Below are 22,568 nucleotides of genomic sequence, written 5' to 3'. Positions count from 1 at the left end.
GCATCAGACCTTAGATTCCTGGGGGAGATGCTGATTGCCACTTTGGAGCTAGGTGCTGCCGTGTCGGGCTGAACAGCATCAATTTTCCTAAACCATAAACACGACGCCAGCCACATTTGGAAGTCAGAGTTACTGTATTTTATTGCCTGGGCTATGAGCATAAAAAACGGGTTTCAATTTTCTCCCTGAACGGTGCATTATGATTGAAAGCAGCACACGATCCTCTGTACATATTGTTTTCTATGCACTGGAGTGATGACGGTGTGTACTACTTAGAGGCATAATATACACATTTAGGATACTTTTTTTTTTCTTTCTAGAATTACTATTAAGTCCTAGATGAAAGAGGGTATCCGGGCTAGGTCTCACGGGAAGGATCTGACCTGTCCACTTCCCTATCTCACTCTCTTGTGTAAACACAAAGACTGGGGCAGCTTTTGCAGTGGCCATGATAAGCAAGAAGAAGAGAAGCAGGTTGTGGCACTTTCTAAAGGAAGGACCCACATCCCATCCACCACTGGGGGCTCAGCGATTTCCCAGAGCTTCAGAAAAGATCACAACACCAACCCTGCCAAGCGCTTCACCCCGGCTCCTGAGCCCCAGGCTCCTGAGAGTCAAGGAGAGGTGAGCCGTGGGGCCGTGTCCATCAACCTCTTCCTCCAACCCCCCGCTGCAACTCCTCAGGGTCAAGCCACACAAACAAGCACTCTCAAAATAAACTGGATCCTACAGATGTTAATTCCAAATTGCTGCAGATACACACATGGGCATGCTCCCATTGACGGTCTAAAGTGCAGAACACTGCTGCTGTGCATTCACAGAGACTTCGTGGACACCCTGTCAGTAGGATAAATCACGGCTGTCAGGTCTGAGATTGAAACCATGGCGCCCAGGGATGAGCCGGGGTCCTTGGGCTAAATTCAGCCTATAAATGTACTGTTTGATCTCTCTAGTGGCTATGGTTTGGGTAAGTATCCTCAGGGGCTCAGGTGTTAAAGCCTAGTCTGCAGTCCACGGGGGCGGTGGAAACTTTTAAGAGGTGGAGTCCAGTGGGAGGTCTTTGGGTCACTGGGGATGTACACTTAGAATAGATTGTGGGACTTGGGTCTCTTCCTCTTCCTCTCTCTTTTTGCTCCCTGGATGCCGTGAGGTGAGCAGCTCTGCTTCACCACATGCTCCCTTCCATGATGTGCTACCTTGCACAGGCCTGATGGCAATGGGGCTAATAGAGCATAGTCTGAAACCTCCCGAACTGTGAGCCAAAATAAACCTTTCCTCTTTATAAGTTTATTATCTCAGGCATTTTGTTATAGCAATGGAAAGCTGGTTAACAATAATAGTTTTTAAAAATTGGAGTTCTCATTTTAAAAATTGAGATATATCTCAGAAGAGCTGACAAATTGGCCCTTCATTTCTTCAAAACGATAGTCGGGGATTGAAACTGAATAGTGATGGCTTCTTTTACATGGGGGGTTTCATCTCACCCCAGCTCCCCACATTCATCATCGATAATCTTCTTACTGCCTGCTTCACTTCTGTGCAATGTCTGTGGGTCCCCATATGCATTTGAGGCCATGGTCCCTTTTCTTGGTAGACCCACTTTATGTTTATCCAAGGTTGATTCTGTCTCCCACAAATTTCTATGTTGAGAGCAGAAACCCCAGCACCACAGAATGTGGAGACAGGGTCTTTACAGAGGTCACCAGGTCAAAGGGAGGACATGATGGTGGGCTCTAATTCAATATGAATCTGGTCCTTATTAAGAGGGCCACGGGGACCCAGAGATACGAAGACCAAAGGCAGAGACTGGAGTGATGCATATTCAGAGCCAGGCAGGACAGGATATGCAGCAGACCAGCAGACGCCGGGAGAGGGGCTTTGACAGACTCCCTCCCACAGTCTCCAGAAGCAAGCGGCCCCACCGACACCCAGATCTTAGACTTCCAGCCAACACCACGACGCTGGGGTGACCAACTGCCCTGAGGTCTCTGCACTTCACTGACGAGAGGTCACTGGAGGGGAAAGTCCTGCTCTCCCGGCCGTGAAAAGTGACCCTCAGACCAGTAGACGCAAAGTGTGTGGAGAGCTCCACCCACAGAAAGGTGAGCACGTGCCACTTCTTCCTTTACAAGAAAGAGACAAGCCCTGCGGCCTGAGGTACCACACACATAATAACACCAACACAAAGAACCAGATTTATAAAGAACGACACAGACTGAGCTTAAATAGAAATTCTGCTTCTTTCATCTGCAGCAGACAACCCTGTTCACCCTGGGGTTCTCCGTACTGTCCTGGAGTGTGTATACATAAGGGGCAGAAGCAGTGCACACCCTCCTGGTCACCTTCATATCTACTGCAGTCCCCGCTTCCCCAACAGTGGCTGTATGAAATAGATATTTGTTATTAAAAAACCAAGTGACCCCTCGGTAGAGATTTAGGAGAATCCGTCCAACAACATCAAGCAGATACTTTTGGAAGAGCAAAAATTCTTGCATTTTTATGTAGAAACTGCCTCAACACTAGAAGGTTCTGCAAAAACTGACATCATTTTTCTTGGTGTTTCCGTCCCCTCCTCCTACCTTGGGATTCTTTGTGGAATGCTAGGCTATTTCTTTTCTTTTCTTTTCTTATGCTATTACAACTGTCAGGCTAAGATTGTGGCTTCTGTCTTGCTCACTCCATGAGGACTTGCAGACTTGGCTATGCGCTTTTCCAAGAGCTGAAGGTTTCCAGTACTTGGCGGCTGCCTCACGCGGTCAGAGAATGCTACAGCCTGGCAGCTTCAGAAATGCAAACCCTACAACAAATTTCTACATTCTTTGAGTTCCCTTTTGCAATGATGAAACCCACGTTTTGCACGTGGTGCTCAGATGACCTAGTGCAAGCACCAAGGAGGGCCAATAGCTCCTAGAAGCCAAGCTGCTGATTCTAGGATGGCTCTGCCTGTCATGGTCACCCTGGTCCCTGGCTCTCTCACTTCCCCTTCAGTCTGCCCTGGTTTCGGGATGAGGGTCAGCTTCTGGAAGCACAGGAGCTGAGATCTCATTCTAAATGAGATCATCCATAAAACTCTTTAGACGTGAATCAAACATGACTTTGGGGTGAGATTTGGTCTCTTTGCCTGATTTATTGAACTCCACCCAACCTCAACCTGCTACATACTTGGACTTCTTTAATCACGGCCCCTGTCAGAGTCTCACCACAAAAAAGAGACTCCAGTTAAAAGAGTGAACACAGATGATACGGATTCATAGAAGGGGGCCAACTCAGTGCTTTGAATACCCCAAAGCTGCCTCTCCACCTCCACCTCCACCTCCACCTCTCTCTCTCTCTCTCTCTCTCTCTCTCTCTCTCTCTCCAGTCGGCTTGTCTTTTGCTATTAACCATAAAGAAAGAAGGTTGGGAACGGAGGCCTCCTACAGGAAAACCTTCAGTGGATTTTAGGAATTCTAAGCAGTCTTTCTGCTTTAAAAGAGAGAGGGTTGAGAGATTCCCAGGACAAAGTCTTGAATACAGAGACTGTTTTCTGATCATGGATGGTCTCTATCTCTGACGCCTCCGGGCTTGGTGGCCATGCCTGCCAGGTCATGATGGTGGTGCGTGTCCAGGCATGGGAGGCCAGGGGCTGTCTCTCTTTGGAGTATGCTCTGGAACCATGTCCCTTTCCACTCTGTCAGTCAACACCAGGTGGCAGGGCCGACGGAGGACAAGCATGTGCCAACCTCACTCATCTGCCACGCCTCCCACATCTCTCCTGCTCTGTCTCCCTCCACCCAGGAAGCTGTGTTGGGCACCAGATGTGCTGGCATCTCACTCTAACTGCAGAGCAGTCTTCCATTTGCCTCCGATATGCCTGGGGCTCTGCATGAACTGCAGCAAAGGGAGGGAAATGGGAGTCGAGGGGCAGGAGTCATAATCCAGGATGCCCACTCTCAGCAGGTGGAGCTCAGCATGGGGGAGGGCGGCTAGGGTCAGGGTCTGCGCCTTCCCTTTGACCGAGCCCCCTAAGGGGAGCTCTATTTGCATTTTGTGTAAACTTGAGTAAGCTGGGTCAGGAGGCAGCCCAGAGCCACACTACCCACCCGTCCCCACCCCCAGCAATAAGATCTGGTTGTATGTAGCCTGGGAGAAGAGACCCCGGGAGGCCAGGACCACTGTCCCCGAGCCCTCTGGAGGCATGAGAGGAAGGGTGAGGGGCATTCGTGGGAATTTCAGTCCAACAGAAGGAGAGTCCAGAGGACTAAGGAGGCATCACCACCAGCCACGTGGCACCGCGGCAGAGAGTGGCTGATTTGATCGCCAACCCACTCCTATGACATTTCCGATATCTGGCAGAGTAAAGAGGAGGGACAGTAGAAGCAGCTCCGGGGACAACATGGGAAGCTTTCCATGGGCTTTTTAAAGCAGGAAGTTATTAAGGGGCACAGGGACTGGCTGCTGGCTGGGACCATAGGCTTCTGCTAGCATCCGAGTGGCCGGGTCCTGGTGCCGGGGGCAGAGGGTGCTGCTGTCTTACCTGGTGAGCTTGGTGCCGATCTGCTGCCTCAGCTCCAGCCGCTCCTCGTCCGTCTGCCTGGGCAGGATGTTCTTCTCCTCCAGTTCTCGCTTGGAGGGCCTGTTGCTGAGTTTGATGGCCAAGGAGTCCTTCCTGCAGACCTTCATGGCCAGGGAGCCTGCAGGGGGCAGAAACGGGTCAGTTCATGCGCCCAGGGGCCCAGCGACGGGCCTTGCGGGCGGTCCGCCACAGGCAGGAAGAAACACCCAAAGGGCTGAGCACCTGGGGGGGCGAAGGCCTCGGTTCCCCGTGTTCCCGCCATGACCACCTCTGCGCCCAGCACTGTGGCTGGACAGGGTGAGTCACAGGAGCCTGTGACGGAGCCCCTGCCCTCCGGAAACGAGGAGGAGAAGGGACAAGGGCCTGAAGAAACTAGAGCAAGGTTCACGGAGGAGGTGCTGACCCCAGGGGGAGGAGTGAGATTGCACCAGGCGGCAGGCACGGGGCGACGTGCAGGACGGGAGCTTCCCGGGGGCAGAAGGGGTCAGCTGCCCTGGAGCTGGGGCAGGGAAGGAGCATGAAGCTGGGGACGATGTGGGGCCTGTGGGGGCCGGGGTGGAGGTGAGGACAGCAAGGCTGTCACTGTTTACTCCCTTTTAACCTACGGGCTCCTGAGCAGCCAGGGCAGGGCTTCCTTAAATCTGGGATAAATCTGTGGTTCTGAACCCCGTGTGATTTTTCTTCCCAGGGGGACATCTGGTAAAGTCTAGACCAGTGTTGGGGTGGCAGTAGGAAAGCCACCAACCGTCCTTCAGTGCAGAGCACAGCCCAGCCCTCCACCACAGAGTACGACCTGGTCCCAACAGTCAGGAGGGCAAGGCTAAGAAACCCTGGCGCAAAGCCTCCCGATGTCCGGACACCACCAGGCAAACAGGCCGAGCTGCTGCTTCCGGTCATACATCACCGGGGTCTTTGGCTGCTCCTCTCTGTGAAATGACTTGCCTCATTTCAGAGCTCATCAGGCCTCTTACCCAGTCTCAAATGAAGCTAGCTAATGAGAGAGCGAGAGGAAGATACCAGCAAGTCTCTCTTAGGTTTCCAAGGCTGGCCTCAAACTTGTGATAATCCTGCCTCAGCCTCCCAAGTCACTGGGATCACAGGTGTGCACCACCCTGACTGACAAGCTTGTGGATTCTTTTGGATTTTATTTAGTAATGCTTTTCTTCTTTCATCCTCCACTGGTTTGGTTTCCAAGGGATTTTTGGAATACCATCCCAGGATGTGGGCAACTTCCCGCCTTCATTTATTTATCTGTAAAATAGGGGCAAATGGTGTCTATGTCCTAAAGCTGTTGTAACGTGTTGCTAAGAGGATAAAAATCTTAGCAAGTTTTCAGGCACACCGTATTTACTCAATAAATGTTTGCTATTATCACAAATTCATTTATTATAAAGGTGGCCAAGTGAGAGATTGTACTCACATCACTGACATTTATTATTCATGGCCAGAGTGATAGACTTTTGGCTTTTCCTATTTCTTCTCTTGTCTCTCAGCATACTTAAAGGTCTTAAATGACAAATTTAAATTCAGGACTTTAAAGTTGGTGAGGTGTGTTTACACAAATATCTGCTGCAACCCCAGTGGTCAGTATTTGTGTCTTTTCTAGGAGGGAAGAGACTTTTAAGCCTCTCCCTTTCATTCTGAGGGAAGTGTGGCATCCTAAGGGTGTAACCAAGAGAGCCACCTAGGAGCCATCTAAGAGCCACCTAGGAGCCATCTAAGAGCCACCTAGGAGCCATCTAAGTGGTGTTGCAGTATTCAGAGCTTCCTGGGCACTTGGAGGCCACCTGCCCTCTCGTGTTACTGCAGAAGCACCGAGGCTCCCAGAGGCTAACTGGGCTCCCCATGAACAGTCAGTTCACAGCAGACCTGGGACCCCGGGACCCTCGGGCAGCTGGGCCAGCTCCCCAGCACCATGCTGCCCGCCCCCGGGAGGAGGGCCCGGATGCACGTACTGGTGTACAGGGAGCTGTCATCCTCTTCGTCCTCCTCCTCCTCCTCCTCTTCTCTTGTGTACAGGCAAGAAGAGTCTTCATAGTCCGATTCATGAGGCACATTTTCTTTATTGTCATCACATTCAATCACAACAGTTGGCACTTGTCTTATTTCCGGAAGGCCCATAGGTCCTGCTTTTGTGACACCGTCACTCGAGTGCAAACCAGAGCTGTGGTAAGAAGTGGAACAGGGGACTCGCTGCTCGGAGCTGCTGGAAGAGAAGGGGGGAGGAGGAAACGTGTGTTAGCTAACTCAGCCAGGAAAGGCCTTGGTGCCATTTTAAAATCCAATTCCCTGGTCCCCAGAGACAAGGCGTCCGCCAGCTGATGTAAATCTAAATCCATTTCTACAGATCATCTTTTCAGGACGGCACGGTTCCCTGACCACCACTGTGGTATCGGCCCTGAATAGGAAATAAGAGTCCCATTTCCCTGACGACGGTCACGGAGGCACAGCAATGTGGATGGATTCATGGCCACCGACCCGCACACTTGCCATCCGTTAACGTGGAAGATCTGATGGGTGCTCACCACAATTTAGGATTTGTAAGAAAGGAATTCTAATTCTGCAGATAATTCTGATTCAGATTGATATCTCCAAGAACCCAAGGAAGGTTCGTCTGCAGCCTGTGTGTCTCTCAGGGGAGGGTAAAGGACTCCCCCATGGTGCAGCCAGAGTTCCAGAACACAAAGGCAACCAGCGAGGCACTAGGTCTCAAACGCTCTGCAGGGTGATGGGTGGGGACTGTGTGTGGGAGAGGTGGCTTGGAATGCTGGGTATGGGATGCAGAGAAAGACAAAGAGCTTCGACGACAGAAGCCTGGAGACCCACTTGTGACACCAGGCAGACGTGGTCAGGAAAAGTTCTCTCCCAAGGACGGCATCAGGTGGCAGCTGCAGGCAACACTGACCTGTTCTTTTGTTTGTTTGCTTTTGTAGGTGAGTTGTCTAAGATGGATGATGATGTTCTCAGAGCCAACTACGATCAACTGTACTAAGATCAACTGCATTTTTCAATTAAAAAAAGGTGATAGCCAGGCACAGTGGCACACGCCTGTAATCCCAGTGGCTAGGGAGGCTGAAGCAGGAGGATCGTGAGTTCAAAGCCAGCCTCAGCAACTTAGCGAGGCCCTGGGCAACTCAGTGAAGCCCTGTCTATAAATAAAACACAAAAGAGAGCTGGGGATGTGGCTCAGTGGTTAAATGCCCCTGGGTTCAATCCACTGTATGGAAAAAAAATTAAGTATGATACACTGATTCTTAGAAAATTAAGAAATACATATCACTGAATATGAGGAAAATAGTTATTTTCTTAATACAGTCTATCTGAGGATCCTATAGCAATTTAGAATCCTTATAATGACAGACTTTGAAGCTCAGCAAGAATAATGAGAATAGGGAAACAGGAATACATAGTTTTCTTAAAATATGTTCTTTTATTTTTAGTTGTAGATGGACACAATACCTTTATTTTATTTATTTATTTTAATGTGGTGCTGAGGATCGAACTCAGTGCCTCACATGTGCTAGGCAAGTGCTCTACCACTGAGCTTCAAGCCCAGTCCACATACATATTTCTTTTGCCATTTTTCCCAGGGTCAGGGATTGAACCTGGGGCCTCATACATGCTAGCTAAACACTCTGCCACTGAACTGGACTCCGGTTCTAGTTCAGATTTACTGGAAGTGGAATTTCTATCCTCCATTTAAAGATACTTAGAACACCCAATGTATCTTACCATCCCAAAGTGTTGGACACTCACAAGAAAACGGACTGTGAGGTTATTTACACCATCAGTAAGTTTTACATTCAGATATTTTATCCAAAAGAAATCATATGATGTATACAAGCCTGAGTTTTCTTTAAAGTTTTTAGTTACGTTTTCTATTATTGCTACGTCTAATTCAAATTCAATTAACTTTCCTCCTTTCACTGTTTCTAAAGAGTTGTTCTTCTCTTTTTATCTCTCACGTGACTCCACCACGACACAAACAGAAAATCCAGTTCACGCATTTCGCGCTCTGATGTTCAAGGCAGCAAACTCAATCAACTTAGAAACATCAAACCTTCAACCACAGACGGGGATAAAAGCACATATTTAGAAAAAGTGCAGCATCCTATTACATGGCTGGAGGAGGTCCATTCCCCAGCTAATTCATAGCAAGGGTGATGGGGGGAGGAAAGAGGAGCACTGAGAGATGTCCTCTGGGACGACTGGACAGAATATCTGACACTGGCATCTTTATTTATTCATGTGGTGCTGAGGCTCGAACCCAGTGCCTCCCACGTGCTAGGCCAGCGCTCTACCACTGAGCCACAACCCCAACCCCAACCCGCCTCTGACCCCTCTCTATAGCTGAATTAGCAATGGTTCCTATGCAGGCACAGATCTTTGAATATAAAAATGAAGAGCTGGGAATGAAAAACGAGTGGAAAGAATCTTTCTTTTTTTTTGGGGGGGTGGGTAAGTTGAAAGCATGACTCCCTTAAGGCAGAAATCTCCCAAAGAAAAGAGCAATAGTTTGCAGAGGAAGGTCAGAGGCGCATCCTCGCTGGTGGCTGGTGATAAAACAAGAAGCTGTGGTTTCTCTTCCTCCAGCTAAATATGCACGTGAGAAATGTCCTGGTGAAATCCGTGAATCTGTACCATTCATACAGGTGGTAATAAGCTCATATTATAATTATCTATATTTGTAATGAAAATAAATAAAGATAAAATGTTTAAAAAGAGGGGAAATGCGAGACTGTCTTGAATAGAAGGGGATTGTATGGAGGAACCAGCTGTTTTGGGGGGGGCCTCAAAAACGTGCTACCAGCCTTGTGACACAGCCATCAGTCATGGAGGCAAAACCCGCCTGGTGGGGGTGCTCCAGAAACTGCTGGAGACCCCCGGCCAGACAGGTCCTCTTCCTCAAGTGTGAATCTAGTATAAGCTAGAAGGCCTCATTTTCGTTTTGGAGAAAGATGGTGTTTCCCAGGAATCTAGGTGAATCCATCAGAAGGGTTTTACAATATTTTATTAACAAATATCCATTGAAGGTTAAGTATGTGTCAGGAAAGATACTGAGAGGAAGACCATTCCCAGATAAACCCACCCCTACAACTACGGAGAACCACTCAAGAGACAGGGTGGAGGAGTGGGCTGAGGACCAGGTGAAGGGTTATGCTGGGACCTCCTCTGGAGGAGTCCGACAGATGCAAGTCCATGTTTTGCTATTTACAAAATTCTTGACATGAGGCAAATTATTCAGCCTCTCTGAGACTCAGCTTCCTCAGTTGCAAAACTGGGTGAGTCATGCCTTTTTAATAGCGCTGGTGCATGTGGACTATCCAGTTGGCATGACCTATGAGACCCCCATTTAGTTATCGAAATGGCCTTCCAAAGGTCAGTGGCTGTCTGTTCTCCAAACTGCTGTCAGGGCAACTATCTAAAACCTGGATCTAGTCGCCTCTGGGGTGAGGACTCCGAATGTCTCTCCAGTCCACAAAGCCAGTGCAGACTGCTCCAGGAAGAACACGACGATGGAGAATCCAGTTAGCCTGGTCTGAGCTGTACTGCTCAAGGCCAAGAACCAAACCCACTCAAGCGCAGCATCTCATCTCACGTGGCTCCCTGGAGTTGGTGGGCAGGAAGGGGCTACCCAGAGGACATCAGTGTCAGTAACGCTGGTTGTATATACCAGAGCTGCCGCGGAGAAGACAGGACAAGTTTCTCACTGCTGAAGAGAAGTCCTGCCCATCAGCCTACAAGCACCATGGGTTAAACCTGGTGAGAGTGCCACACCGTATGCAATTTGGCCTAAATTATTAACTAAGCTCATTCCTCCTCCCCCTCGCCTCTGTCTCCGCTCAGTGACCTGCCACTGTGCGTCCAGTGCTCTTGGCCTGGAATGGGCTCCCATTTTGACTTCACTTTTTGTTTCTATTTATCTTTTAATTCTTGACTCAGGTAACTCCTTGCCTCGGCTCACAGGAGTGTCCTCAAAATTCTGCGAAAATTATGGGCATCTCTTTGCTGACCATCTTGCTCTCCCCACCAAGGTCGTGGGCTCTGTGATGGGCAGTGGCTGTATCTTATCTGTGTTTGAATCTGGTGCCCAGTACCATTCTCAGACACAAAGTGGACCTTCAGTCATTTCTTCATGTCTTTTGGAGAATAAAAGAAATATTGGGAGAATGACATATATTTCGGTGGTTTTGTAAATGATTGAAACGCATATTCAAAGGGTAATAATTAAATAATTTAAATTTTTTTTCAGGGGGCATCTAGTGATAAGTCACAGGGCTCTGGGTATTCCCAGATTGGTTAGAATTCTTTAACAATGGCTTAGATAGGAACCAGATGGGCAGCTTCATCAAACGCATAGAACTGAGACAGAGAAGGGAAAAAAGGAGAGTGGGAAAGGGAACATTTATTTACTCAATGTGTTGGCCACCATTCTAGAAACTTCCACACTCAGCATCTCCTTTTATCTTGGTAATAACCCTGCAGGGGAGGTGCTATTATCCTCATTTTATGAAGCAGGAAATTGAGGCCCTAAGAGGATCATTAATCAGTCCACAAATACAGGAGGTAAGGAAGGAAGGGGGTGGGATTTGAACTCACTCTTTTACGATATTCAGTATCCAGGAACTGAACCGTGATACTCATGAGACTGTGTCCTTTGGACACAAACCCTATTAACCGAGCCCACGAGAAATGGAGGAAACATCACGCCTTGCCAACAACACAAATGAAAAATGGGCCTCATTACTTTGCAAATACTCGGAGTCTTACTAGCCAGAGTAAACAGCGCTCTACCCCGTCACGATCAGGCCGCTCCTGGGGCACCGAGTTGAATGGATTCACTTGGACACCACGTTCCACCAGTCAGGATGGTGGGGACACTCTGCAATGCACCGTCGCCACACTGCACTTGCACTAACAGGGTGGAGTGGTGGCAACAGAGACTTAGGTACTTACTACCCGGTTCTTTATAAAAGAAATTTTCCTGACCCCTGACCCACACTAATGTTTCCTAAGCCACAATCACACCCACGTCTCCTTCCGTTTTTTTACGTGAGCCATCCTGGAAGTCCACTTATACTATTACTACTTGATATTTTTCTTTAGATCAATATTTTTCAATAATTTAAACACTATTATATCCTTGGATAATCTTTTATCATTAAAAATCAACACTATTAAAACCTATGATAATCTTTGTTATCACAGAATTTATATGCTAATTCTTTGTGTTTATAACAGGGTAAAGTGCACATTTTTATTTTATAATAGTTATATTTTAATAGGCATTATCCATACACATATGCATAGTTAATAGAAATATTACAACTTTTATAAAAGGTTGATTTAAACTCATTTTAGGGGTCACGGATGACATCGTGTGTGGATAAATACTGGTTAGAGCAGGCTTTGCCCACTCAGCATGAGGAACATTTGGTCCACACAAGTCTGCTTTGGGGGCCGCCTTTGGTATCGATGGCCTGGGATGGGCAGCGTTCACTGAATGATGGAGAATCATCCGGATCCTGACTTACAGTGCCTCAGGGTGGCATTCTGGGGGCTGTACTGGCACTTTGCTGCTACCACGGTCCCACTTGGTGAGTCGCTTGCTCTTGGAGCAGTTACCCCTCTAATGCAAGATCTGGGAACTGCCTCCTGAGTGAACTGCCTTCTCCAAGTACGTTGTCCAATTCAGCAGCTTCCTCAATGACACTCCAGTGGCCTGAAAGAGTCACCACCTCTCCCAGAGTAGCTGCCTAACTCCCCGAGGAGGCGCGGACTCACACAATCCTGTCTATTCTAGGCCATTCCATCAAAACTCTTTGCAGGAAGCATTTGGTTTGTTTTGAATTCAAACGGGCTTCATCCCACATGGGTTTGTGTACTGTTCCTCTTCCCAAGGCTGACTCATCACTAAACCACAACTAGACATACAGCATCCCATCCTAACCACCTGGATGGAGCCCGGGCTGATTTTTACTGGCTACGGCAGATAATCACAAAATTAACCTTTAAAATGTATTCAGGCAAGCCTCATCACAGTCCTTAGAGAGAGACAATCGTGATCTCCTCACTTTAAGGAGGAAAAACCCACGTCACATGGCCAAGGTCACTCAGCTAGAAGGGAGCAGGTGCTCGTGAACTTGGGCAGTCTACCGATGGACGTCTCTGGGACTCCTCCTGCTCCTGAGACTCACTCTGCTTCCAGAACATGCCCTCTGTCAACACCACCCAGCCCACCCTCCACACTGCCCTCAAATGGGTCTCATCTCAACGGAAAGAGCTCTGAAAGGCTTCACCGAAAACTGGATGGACGCCATCCTCTTTGGCAGGGAGTAGGAGGTGTCTTACCATCTGATTACCGATTCCTCTTTTTAAAAATTTTTTCTGAAAATTAAAAATTTTTTTGATACCTAAAAACATAAAAATGGAACATATTTATGGGGCAGCAAGTGATGTTTTGATACATGTATCCATTGGGTAATGTTTAAATGAAGTGAACATATCTATCTCCTCAAACACTTATTCTTTTTATGGTTAAAAATAAAAAATTGCTGGGCACAGCGGCCTGTGCCTGTAATCCCAGCTACTCAGAAGGCGGGGGCAAGAGGACTGCAACTTGGAGACCAACTTGACAACGTAGTATGACCCTGCCTCAAAACAAAACAAAAAATAAAACACCCATTTCCTCCCTCCCTCCCTCCCTCCCTCCCTCACCTGCTGGGAATTGACCCCAGGGCCTTGTGCATGCTAGATAAGCCACCTACCCCGAGCCACACCCCTCTGCCCCAGCACCTCTTTCCTCATGGCAAAAACATTCAAAAGTCTTTCTTTAAGCTTTCTGAAATATACATTATTGTCATCTGTCGTCACCCTACTGTGCATGAGTGCACCACCTGACTGTCACTTAGTAGCCATCGATACACACCACGCCTTTCAACTTCATTCCTACTCTTTACCATACTCCCAGTGTGCCAGCCACCCCAGGCCCCTTGCCACTGCCCAGGTACACTGTGGACTTTCCTGCTCCTGAGGTCACTCCGCCTTGGTCTTCTCCCCTTGGGATCATCCCTTCCATCCTTCAGGGACTGCCCAGGTGCCATTTCTGGGGAGCAGCCTTTTCCGATTTTTTTTCCCCCAAAGGAAAGCATCCACAGCCTCCTCTCCCACCTCTGCGACGGCATCTGTCACACTGTGTTGTAATTACATGGCTAAGTATCTACTCCCCTGCCCGCAACGACCGTGAGCCTTCCAGAGACAGAGGCTGATTATTAAGTATCTTCACACGCGTGGCCAGCCTTGTTATCGAGCCTGCTTTGGAAACTAATGGAAAAGTCAATCAAATATTTGAATTCAAGGATCTCAGAATCGGAGTTGGCCATTGTGCTTTCTGTTATAGTCTGGATCTTAAGTGTCCCCCAGAGTCAATGTGGTAAAGGGTTGCTCCCCAGGGAGGTGCTACTGGGTGGTGGTGGAGTCTGTAGGAGGTGGGGCCTAGTGAGGGGTCTTGAGGTCATGGTTGGGGTTGTGTCCTTGAAGGGGATTGGGAGACCTTAGTCTCTTTCTCTTTTCGCTCCCTGGCCATGAAGTGAGCACTTTTGCTTTATCACATGCTCCTGCCATGATGTGGAACCTCTTCTACAGAAACGAAGTCAACTGATTATGGACTGAAACTACTAAAACTGTGAGCCCAAATAAACCTTTTATCTTCTTAAGTTGATTCTATCAGGTATTTGTTATAGTAACGGAACACTGACTAACACAATTTCCACCACTGAATTCACTAAAACAACTTTCCATGACCCTTAGAGTCTTGCTATTGTAGGGAAAGTATCCTTGTGAAGGAGAATTAGGGTTTGAGGCAGAGTGATCTGGAGTTCTCTTTCCTAAGATAATTCAAAGGGCTTGGATACAGAGATCTATGCAGGAAGAAAGTCCTGATACCTGTGTGCTTTATACTCCAAGACTATGTGTGCCTAGTAGAGGCAACAGAGAGCCTAAAGTGACAGCATTTCCCATTTCTTCACTCCTGGATGTCAGTTCACTTCAGAGTTAGGCTGCTCTGTAAGGTAAGGCTGCTGGGCTAGAAGACAACTAGACATTTTCTCTTTGGCTAATGTTTTATAATGAATTCAAACAAACATTAAAGGTCTTATTCTCCAGGGGGTAAAAGATGAGCTTTTATTCCCTGTCTTCTAGGTAGCTCCAAATAATGTCCTGCTCGTGTACTAGGGATGGAGAGCATTCAGGACACTCACCAGATGTTGGACAAGTGTGCCATTTTGGAATATTTTTATGCTACTTCTTAAATACACCAGGGGACCCCACACCTCAGGATGAAGGAGGAGGAGCATCTTTCAGAAGAGCCTCAATGGCTAATACCGATGGTCCTTTATGCATCCAATGAAAATGCAATATAAATATTCATCATCTCATTTAATTTCCACAGACATTTGCAGAGTTGAGGAGGCCTTTATTACGATCTTGATTTCATGGTGGAGGACACAAGTGTCTGATAACATCAGTGATCGCTTGGCTGTGATCACCGCAGGGAACATGAACTTGAGTCTTCTCACCCTCTGGGCTCTTTCCATTACCTGTGCTGTCTGCCTTCTCAGAGAACCAGCAACGACCATTATTTTCCCCCATCTGTAGATCCGATGATGGAATGCAATCTGTGCAACCAAGTTTTAAAAATGGAATGCGATAATTTTTTATAATGAAAAGCAAGGATGGTAGCTGTTCACCCACCCCTCCTGCTCTTTTGCAATGCATCTTAGTGGGCCCCATGATTAGAGGTCATTATGGGACTCACAGGTGGGTTCAAATTCTAGATGGGGGTGCAACTCCTTCAGTGTGGGTAGGTGTGTGGAGAGAGCAGGCTACAGGGTGGAGGAGAGAATAACGGCCACGCTGGATAATGGACTATGGTGGACAGGAAGGGGGCATGCCATAGGCTTGGTGTCTACTGTGGCCACACTGACAACATATGTCATTGAGTACAGAAAGCCACCAACACCTCTCCTCCCACTACCCTGCTTAATTTTTCTCCAGTGTCCCCTCCCTCTTTCCATATCCCATATTTATTGGTTTATCATCTGCCTCCCTCACTAAAAAGTAAGTTCACCCAAGGATGATGACTTTGCTCTCTCCTTGTAGTCTCCCTGGAGCCTGAATGTTCTCCTTCCTGGAAATGAATGAACAGGAGGAATGGATGGAACAGGAGGCCTGCTGTTTACAAAAGAAACACTAAACACAGAAACTTGGGCAACACCTGAGAACAAAATGGCGGTCCTGGGTTGATAAAAGGTGTGCACTTAAACTCCCCTTCCTCATGTCCCCACAACACAGTAGGGAAGGAAAAGCTTTATCCTCTCCCTTGGTTCCATCTCCATCCAGAAGCCATTTGAATAAGTCTTCTTTTGGGAAACCCACCTCTCTTCTTTGATTCTGCTCAACCCAATGGGAAACACGGGTGGGTGCCCTCAGATACCCATTTCCCTGCCCTGTACACGGTCGTGTGTTTCCAAGAAATCTCTAGACTTAGAGATTAAAGGCTGACTGGGCTTTCTTGTTCACTGCTGGGAGAGGGCAAGGCACAGATCATATTTTAAATGATTCACAAGGAAATGGATGCCAAGAGATCAACAAGAAGTGGAGGTCATGCCATCGGCTGGTCCTTCTCTCCAAGGAGGTGACACTGTCATCTGCTCTCCGCCACATGGAGATCACGGTGACCCATCATCACTGGTTATCACACATCTTTGAAACTCTTGGAGGAATCAGGGTCAAGTTTCAAAGATTAAAAATCACTGACTTTTTAAAAACCCTTAAATCTCCCTCAAAAATCCTTGGGAACCATTTTACCATCCTTTCTAAAGAAAACCGTGTAATAAAGGGACATTGCTTTCTGGCGTCTGATTCCAAATGCACAGATTCTTAAAATGAAACCATAAAAAAAAAAGAGGACATTAATTGCCTCAAAGGACAGAGGAAATTTATTATCTACAAATATGACACTGAAGATGGAATTAAACTTCAATAGGAACAGCTTCTGTGATCTCATCTGCAAGCATTAGGGGGAGGGTTTTCAGAGGGGAGAGAGAACAATCAGCCGTTTTCCTCTTGGAGACCAAGAATGTGTGAGAAATTTTGCTACAAATTACAGTGCCTAAGGCTGAAAAATGACAGAAATAACCACTGGAGCCCATTAAAATAGTCAATCAGCTTCATTTAAGAAAGCAGGCAACATTGTGTGGTTTATCATGGCGTTGGATTAGCCTTCCAAGATAAGAAACCATCAGAGCTCTTGTTTTCTGTTGGACTTCAGTCAGCGGAAGCCATGCCATTCTATATATAGACCAGGGTTCTGAGCCTTCCTGAGAATGTATTTTGAGTTTCTTTTTCCAGAAGCGGTAGCGGGTTTAAATTAATTCATATTTCCAACCCATTCTCTGTCCTTCTAGGGACCATGACCCACATTGCTGATACCATAAACATATCGTAAGACACAGCGAGTCCACCCAGCAGGCCGCCCTTCCAGCAATCTCCATTTCGAATGGACATGTCAAACAATGGTGGCTTTTCTGCTCGGCGTTGTCTCTGAACATCTGTGACTGTCCCAGGTCACACTCTGCTGGAGGAGGGAGGACCTGAAGGGCAGGACATGAAATGAGGGGGACCGTGGTGGAGCCACAGCTGGGCCATTCACCAGCTCTGTCTCTTGGTCTTTGGTTCCTCGGCAGTTAAATAAAGCCACCCGATTGCTGAACTCACAGGCTGCTGGGAGGTCAGAAGAAAACGCTGTGCGCGCGTCCATGTTGGTAGTTGCTGTTGTAATCAGATTCCCTTGAGCACTTGCAACTCATCATAAGCCAGTCATTAAGTCATGCCCACTAATTTCCATCAAAGGATAGATAACATCCACTAATTCATTAAGACACTTATTGTACTATTTTTATCTTTGACCTGCAAAACCTTTCAGGACAGTGATTTCCAAGAAAAACAAAGAATCAACATGCATTGGGAGAAGGAGTTCAAGAGCAGATTCTCTTTCTTTAGAAAATACTTCCTTTTTAATCCTCTCAAGACTTTAAAAGAATAATGGTTTCTATAGTCTTATTTTCACTTTCTGCTAACTAATTTGCTTGCCAGCCTTGAAGGGGAGGAGGGATGAAATCCTATCACGCCCTTTTGCAACAGTGTTAAAAGGGAAAAGCAATATTTCTGTGCAGCTACTTAGACATGATAACGAGATGTCTGAAAATCAAAGAACTAACCTAAAGTAAATGTCTGATAACTCTGGCTTCCAAGAAGCAGAGACAAATGTCTAACCAGAATTGCGTGAGCTACCGAAGAGATGGCATTCAACAGAAGAAGAGAGCCTTTACCTGGAAACACAATTCTTTGAGCAACGTCTATTGTCTGCTATACAATGAACAAAACACCCAACTTCAAATCCATGCCAACTCATAAACAAATAACGTCTAGGTCTTCAGAGTTTGAGGTGCTTGGGCACCAACTCGTGTCTGGTTATTATCAAGGAGGACTTGGTTTTCAGGTGGATCATCATAAATGTAATATAACAACGTAACAATATAACAATTATGAATGTAACAAGTTGTAACAAGTGTAACAATGTAACAAGCAAGTCCGATGGTTAAGGTGAAAAGAAACTGGAGATGGCCTAGCTCATGGCCAGTATTACTCTTTAGAATTTCCTGTGACCCTGGAGGCAATGTGAGGAGAAGTAATTGTCACTGTACAATGGATTTATCCCAGGACTACAAATTGCCATTGTACTCTTTGAAAGCTTGGAAAATAATCATGGGATAAACAGAATTCTAGAGATGGAAGGGAATTGTTTTTCTTTTTTGGCTACTGATTTCAAGTTCTTCTGCCCAATATAAAAATGATTCCTTCTGCAATATTCTTCACAGGTAATAACTTCACCCCTAGCTAATATGTACATATAAAAAGGAGGTATGATAAACAATTGCTATTTTTATATACCAGGGCTAATAATGTTATTTTAAAATAAAGACTGTGTTTTCTATATCTCTATCACAAACTTTGACTTGCAGTGTTTGATAGGTGTTGCTAAGAGTCGGAGAAGGTTCTGGAACCTTCCTAGGTCTGGATGATCACCATGGTGCAACCCCAGACCAGTTACTGGCTCCGCTGCTGCTCTCCCCTCACTCTGTCCCCCACCATCGCAGACCTGCCCAGTCTCCAGGGGACATGGAGTGGGTTCACAAAGCCTGCTCCCGAAAGGGTATTCAGTAAAGGACTGTTAGGGGTCTTCCGGTTACGAAGAGCTATGGTTGAGATCTGCCAGAAACTGAATCCCCGTTGCAGCAGGGTTGAGATGGGAACATCAGAGGCTGTGAGTGCTCTGCCCTCATGAGAAGGTTCACCTTCTTATCCCATGAGTGGGTTAGCACAAAAGCAAGTTGGGCCTCATGCCTCGCCCTCTCTCACCCTCTCACCTTCCACCATGGGATGGTGTGGCGAGGCTCTTACCAGCTGCTGGCCCCTGGGACTTTCTAGCCACCAGAACCGTGAGAAAATTTTTTTTTTCTTTGTAAGTTGCCCAACCTGCTGTACTCTGTCATAGTCGCATGAAATGAACTAAAAACCCTTGATAAACAGGTGCCTTCCTTACTCTTGGCAGAGATTGTTTCTACTTGAGTGAGATTTTTTTTTTCCTAGTAGATGGCAGAGCTTTCCTGATCTGCTAATGGACAGGAGAAGATAGATGAAGGATGGATTTATTAGCCATGTACTACTTTGTTTACTTCTAAGGGCCACTGGTAGCAAATTTATGCTAGTAGACCTAAATGTCTCCTAATTAAAATTTCTTACACTAAAATTCACTGAGTGAAAAGAAAGTATCCCTAAGAATATCAATTGACTATTGAAATATATGAATGATAATGGTAACAAAAACTCATTGTATTCCTCACAGATTTCAAGGATTTTCTCCACGTGAACACCCCTGATGCCCTAGTCAACGCCTTCCTCTCATCTGTCTAGGATGAATCTCCTTTTCTGCATGATTTTCTTTCAGTTTTAAGTTCAAGGACAGTGCATACAGCCAGAGTATCAATTTTGAGTCCCTACACCTCACCCATCTGCTGGAGGAGCCACAGATGATATTCCCCTCTGATTTTATCCTTGATGGTGGATTTGCTCCAAGAGAACTGAATGAAGGAGCAAGTTTCTACCCTGTTCCTCATATTGGTGAAAACCAACAGGAACAATCGGGAAAGGTCCCATATCAGGAAGAGACTCAGCAAGTGTCTTCGGAGTACTTCCTCCAGGACAGGCGCCATGATGGACTGAGGGTACGTCCAAGGGTGTGCGGAGGTGAGAAGGCCGAGGTGGCGAGACAGGAGTGACCAAGAAGAGAGCGACAGACAGACTGAGGAGAAGACCAGGCCAAGGCCATGGTGACAGTTCTTACCCTCAGTGGGCGGAGGGCCACGGGAGGGTTTTGAGTTGAAGAGTGGACCCCCACCAAGCTCCAACGTTGACGTCCTCACCCCGAGCACCAGAATGTGACTGATTCTGGAAGCAGGTTCTCTCAAGGGGTAATGAGCTTACAATGGGACTGTTGGGGTGGGCCCTAATCCAGTAGGACTGGCGTCTTCATAGCAAGAGAGGAGGAAGGACACACAGAGGAGACCATGTGAGGGCCCAGCAAGGAGATGGCCACCAGCGAGCCAGGATACAGGCCTCAGAGGAAACCAACCCTGGGACACCTTGATTTTGGACTTCCAGCTGCCAGCACTGTGAGACAATAGATCCCAGGTGCTGAGGCCACCCAGGCTGAGGGACTTTATTAGGGTATTCATCAAGTTTCCATCAAGGGTCTCCTAGATGGCTGTGCTTGGGAAGGACTCGAGGGGCAGGACAGGAGGCAAGAGGGAACGCAGCAAGCTAGATGAGCATGATGACCGCTGAGGCCAGGGGCAGCCAGAGGAGAGGAAGCGGCTGATCCAGACCTCTTCCCACGGGAGACCAAATAAGAACCGCTGACGATCAGATACGGGGTATGAGGAAAAGACTGGGGTCCAGGGTGACCCCAGGCTTACGTTGTGAACACCTAGAAATGAAGTCACCTTCGACTGCAAAGGACTTCTTTCACATGCAATCCCCTGAGAATCCTCCTGGAATTCCTTCAGGGTCAAACGGGGTCCAGATCTCACTAACAGGAAGCGAGAGCACAAAGAACTGACTAAACGAATTAACATCAGAGAGAAAATGAGTGGCTAATCAGAATTCAAAGTCTGAGCTCCACGAGGAATGCCAAGTGGAGAGATCACTGCAGATATTAAAAACAAAGAAAATGGCATGATTGAAATAAAGCCTCACCTTCCAAAAAGACATGAATCTCCAACAGGAGGGTAATGAAGACAATCTAATGTGGGGAAACAGGCACAAACAGAATCCCCCACAAGATCGGCTCAAACCCACTTGCAATGTGCCTTTTAGGGGCGCTGAGGACAAATATTTTATGTGCTATACAATTTTACTTAATGCTTACTGCCATTTATTGGACATTTACAATGTGCCACGCCATGACCCGACTGATTAGGATGGATTAAATCTTCAAACCTCACAAATACCCCTAATGAGGTTGGTGGTATTATCTTTGTCTTGTCCTATAGATGAGGAATGAAAGGCTGAAGAGGTCAGGTAACATGCTTTGGGTCACACAGCTAATAGGCAGTGTGTCTGAGATCCAAATCCTGCTGTGGATTCCAGAACCCATGCACTTGATCATGACGGGGGGCTGCCTCTAGCTCAGCGTCCCTGCCTTTGGATAACCACACACCCTCTAAGTTTGCTGCAGCAGGTCTCTGGTTCCCTGATTATGTGCCCCCTGCCCCCCTACCCAAATCAGATTAGCCAAAGATATAAATAATTAAGTAGGCTTGGTGGGGGTAATGATTACGAACTTCATACAAATCAAAACAGATCTATCATGATCTCTGGGAGCAGGCACAAGATGGTAAAAGTCTACAAGAATTCTCAGATAAAGAATATGGTAACTATCTTCAAAGATTTGAAAGCCTGTCATAAAAAATAGGGACATGAGAAACAAGATCAGGGAAATATGAGATACGGCAGGTAGAGCTTTTCTCTGAAGGTAGGAATTCCACCAATCAGAACTTCTTGCCAATGTAGAAGGCCATTCTGGGGGCCAGGGAGGAGCCCATTCGAGTGGAGACCAGGTATGGGCAGGGGTCAGTTGCCACGATGGGTAAGATCACATTTATCAAATGCATGACCCAAAGTCTGATGTTATTACTGTTAATTTGTGTCTGGGCCGCAGGTGACATCCTGTGAGATTTCAGGGACAGTGACAGCCCAAGCGTGGGATCTCTACAGACAGACTGCCAAGGTGTTCTTCCTTTTTCAGCATTTTTGGGGTGACTGGAAATTGCCAAAGGAATAGAGAAACCCTTACTTCAGTGTGAAACTTGGTAGGCTCAGGATGAAATCATGGGACAGGTAACAGGGAGCATTTTTTCAGGTTAGTGAATGGAAAGGCAACCTCCTAGATAGTGACAGTTCTCTCACCACGTGGGAAAGTGGCCTGTGACCTTGTCCTGCTCTCAGATCCTTCTAAGACTCCTGGGAGATCACAAAGATGCTCAGAAAAAAAAAAAAGAATCTCCAATCTTTAGTTTGGGGAGGAAGGCTTTTCTTTCTGAGCCTGGGCACTCTTGTTGAAGTGATGCGTTCACTAATTCCCCATGTCCTCGCTGCCCTACCAGGAGGAGCCTATGCCTGACCTGGGGTGGCAGTGGAGGGACATGGAAGGAGGTATCAGGAGTCCAGGGGTGGCCTGAAGCACACAGACAGCCTTGGCTCAGCTGCCCAGATCATGTGGTACCTTCTTTCAATATTCAATCCATCACAAACCGATGCGTTTGCCAAATGTAATAAAAATGTTCAAAAAGTGAAACTCTTTTTAATCCCAAGATTCATCAGACATAAAATC

At 47.0% G+C, this 22,568-nt stretch overlaps 1 protein-coding gene across 11 annotated transcripts in view; it reads right to left on the bottom strand.

The window, feature by feature from the left end:
* Positions 1-22,568, bottom strand: part of Phactr1 (phosphatase and actin regulator 1) — a 497,389-nt gene that overhangs the window by 38,049 nt on the left and 436,772 nt on the right. For 7 of the 11 annotated variants that reach the window (XM_046453339.2, XM_058582398.1, XM_046453341.2 and 4 more), the window contains 2 exons: positions 6,511-6,761; positions 4,517-4,673 (listed from right to left, as the gene is read on the bottom strand). In XM_046453339.2, coding sequence (XP_046309295.1) covers positions 4,517-4,673; positions 6,511-6,761 — 408 coding nt within the window. The remainder of the gene's footprint in view (positions 1-4,516; positions 4,674-6,510; positions 6,762-22,568) is intronic. The other 4 variants (XM_046453342.2, XM_046453345.2, XM_046453338.2 and 1 more) reach the window with 1 other exon arrangement.

The sequence above is a fragment of the Marmota monax genome, unplaced genomic scaffold, assembly GCF_021218885.2.
Source record: "Marmota monax isolate L192 unplaced genomic scaffold, Marmota_monax_Labrador192_F-V1.1 WCK01_AAM20220418_F8-fsc00029, whole genome shotgun sequence".
NCBI lineage: Eukaryota > Metazoa > Chordata > Mammalia > Rodentia > Sciuridae > Marmota > Marmota monax.
This window is presented reverse-complemented; position numbering and strand designations above follow the sequence as displayed.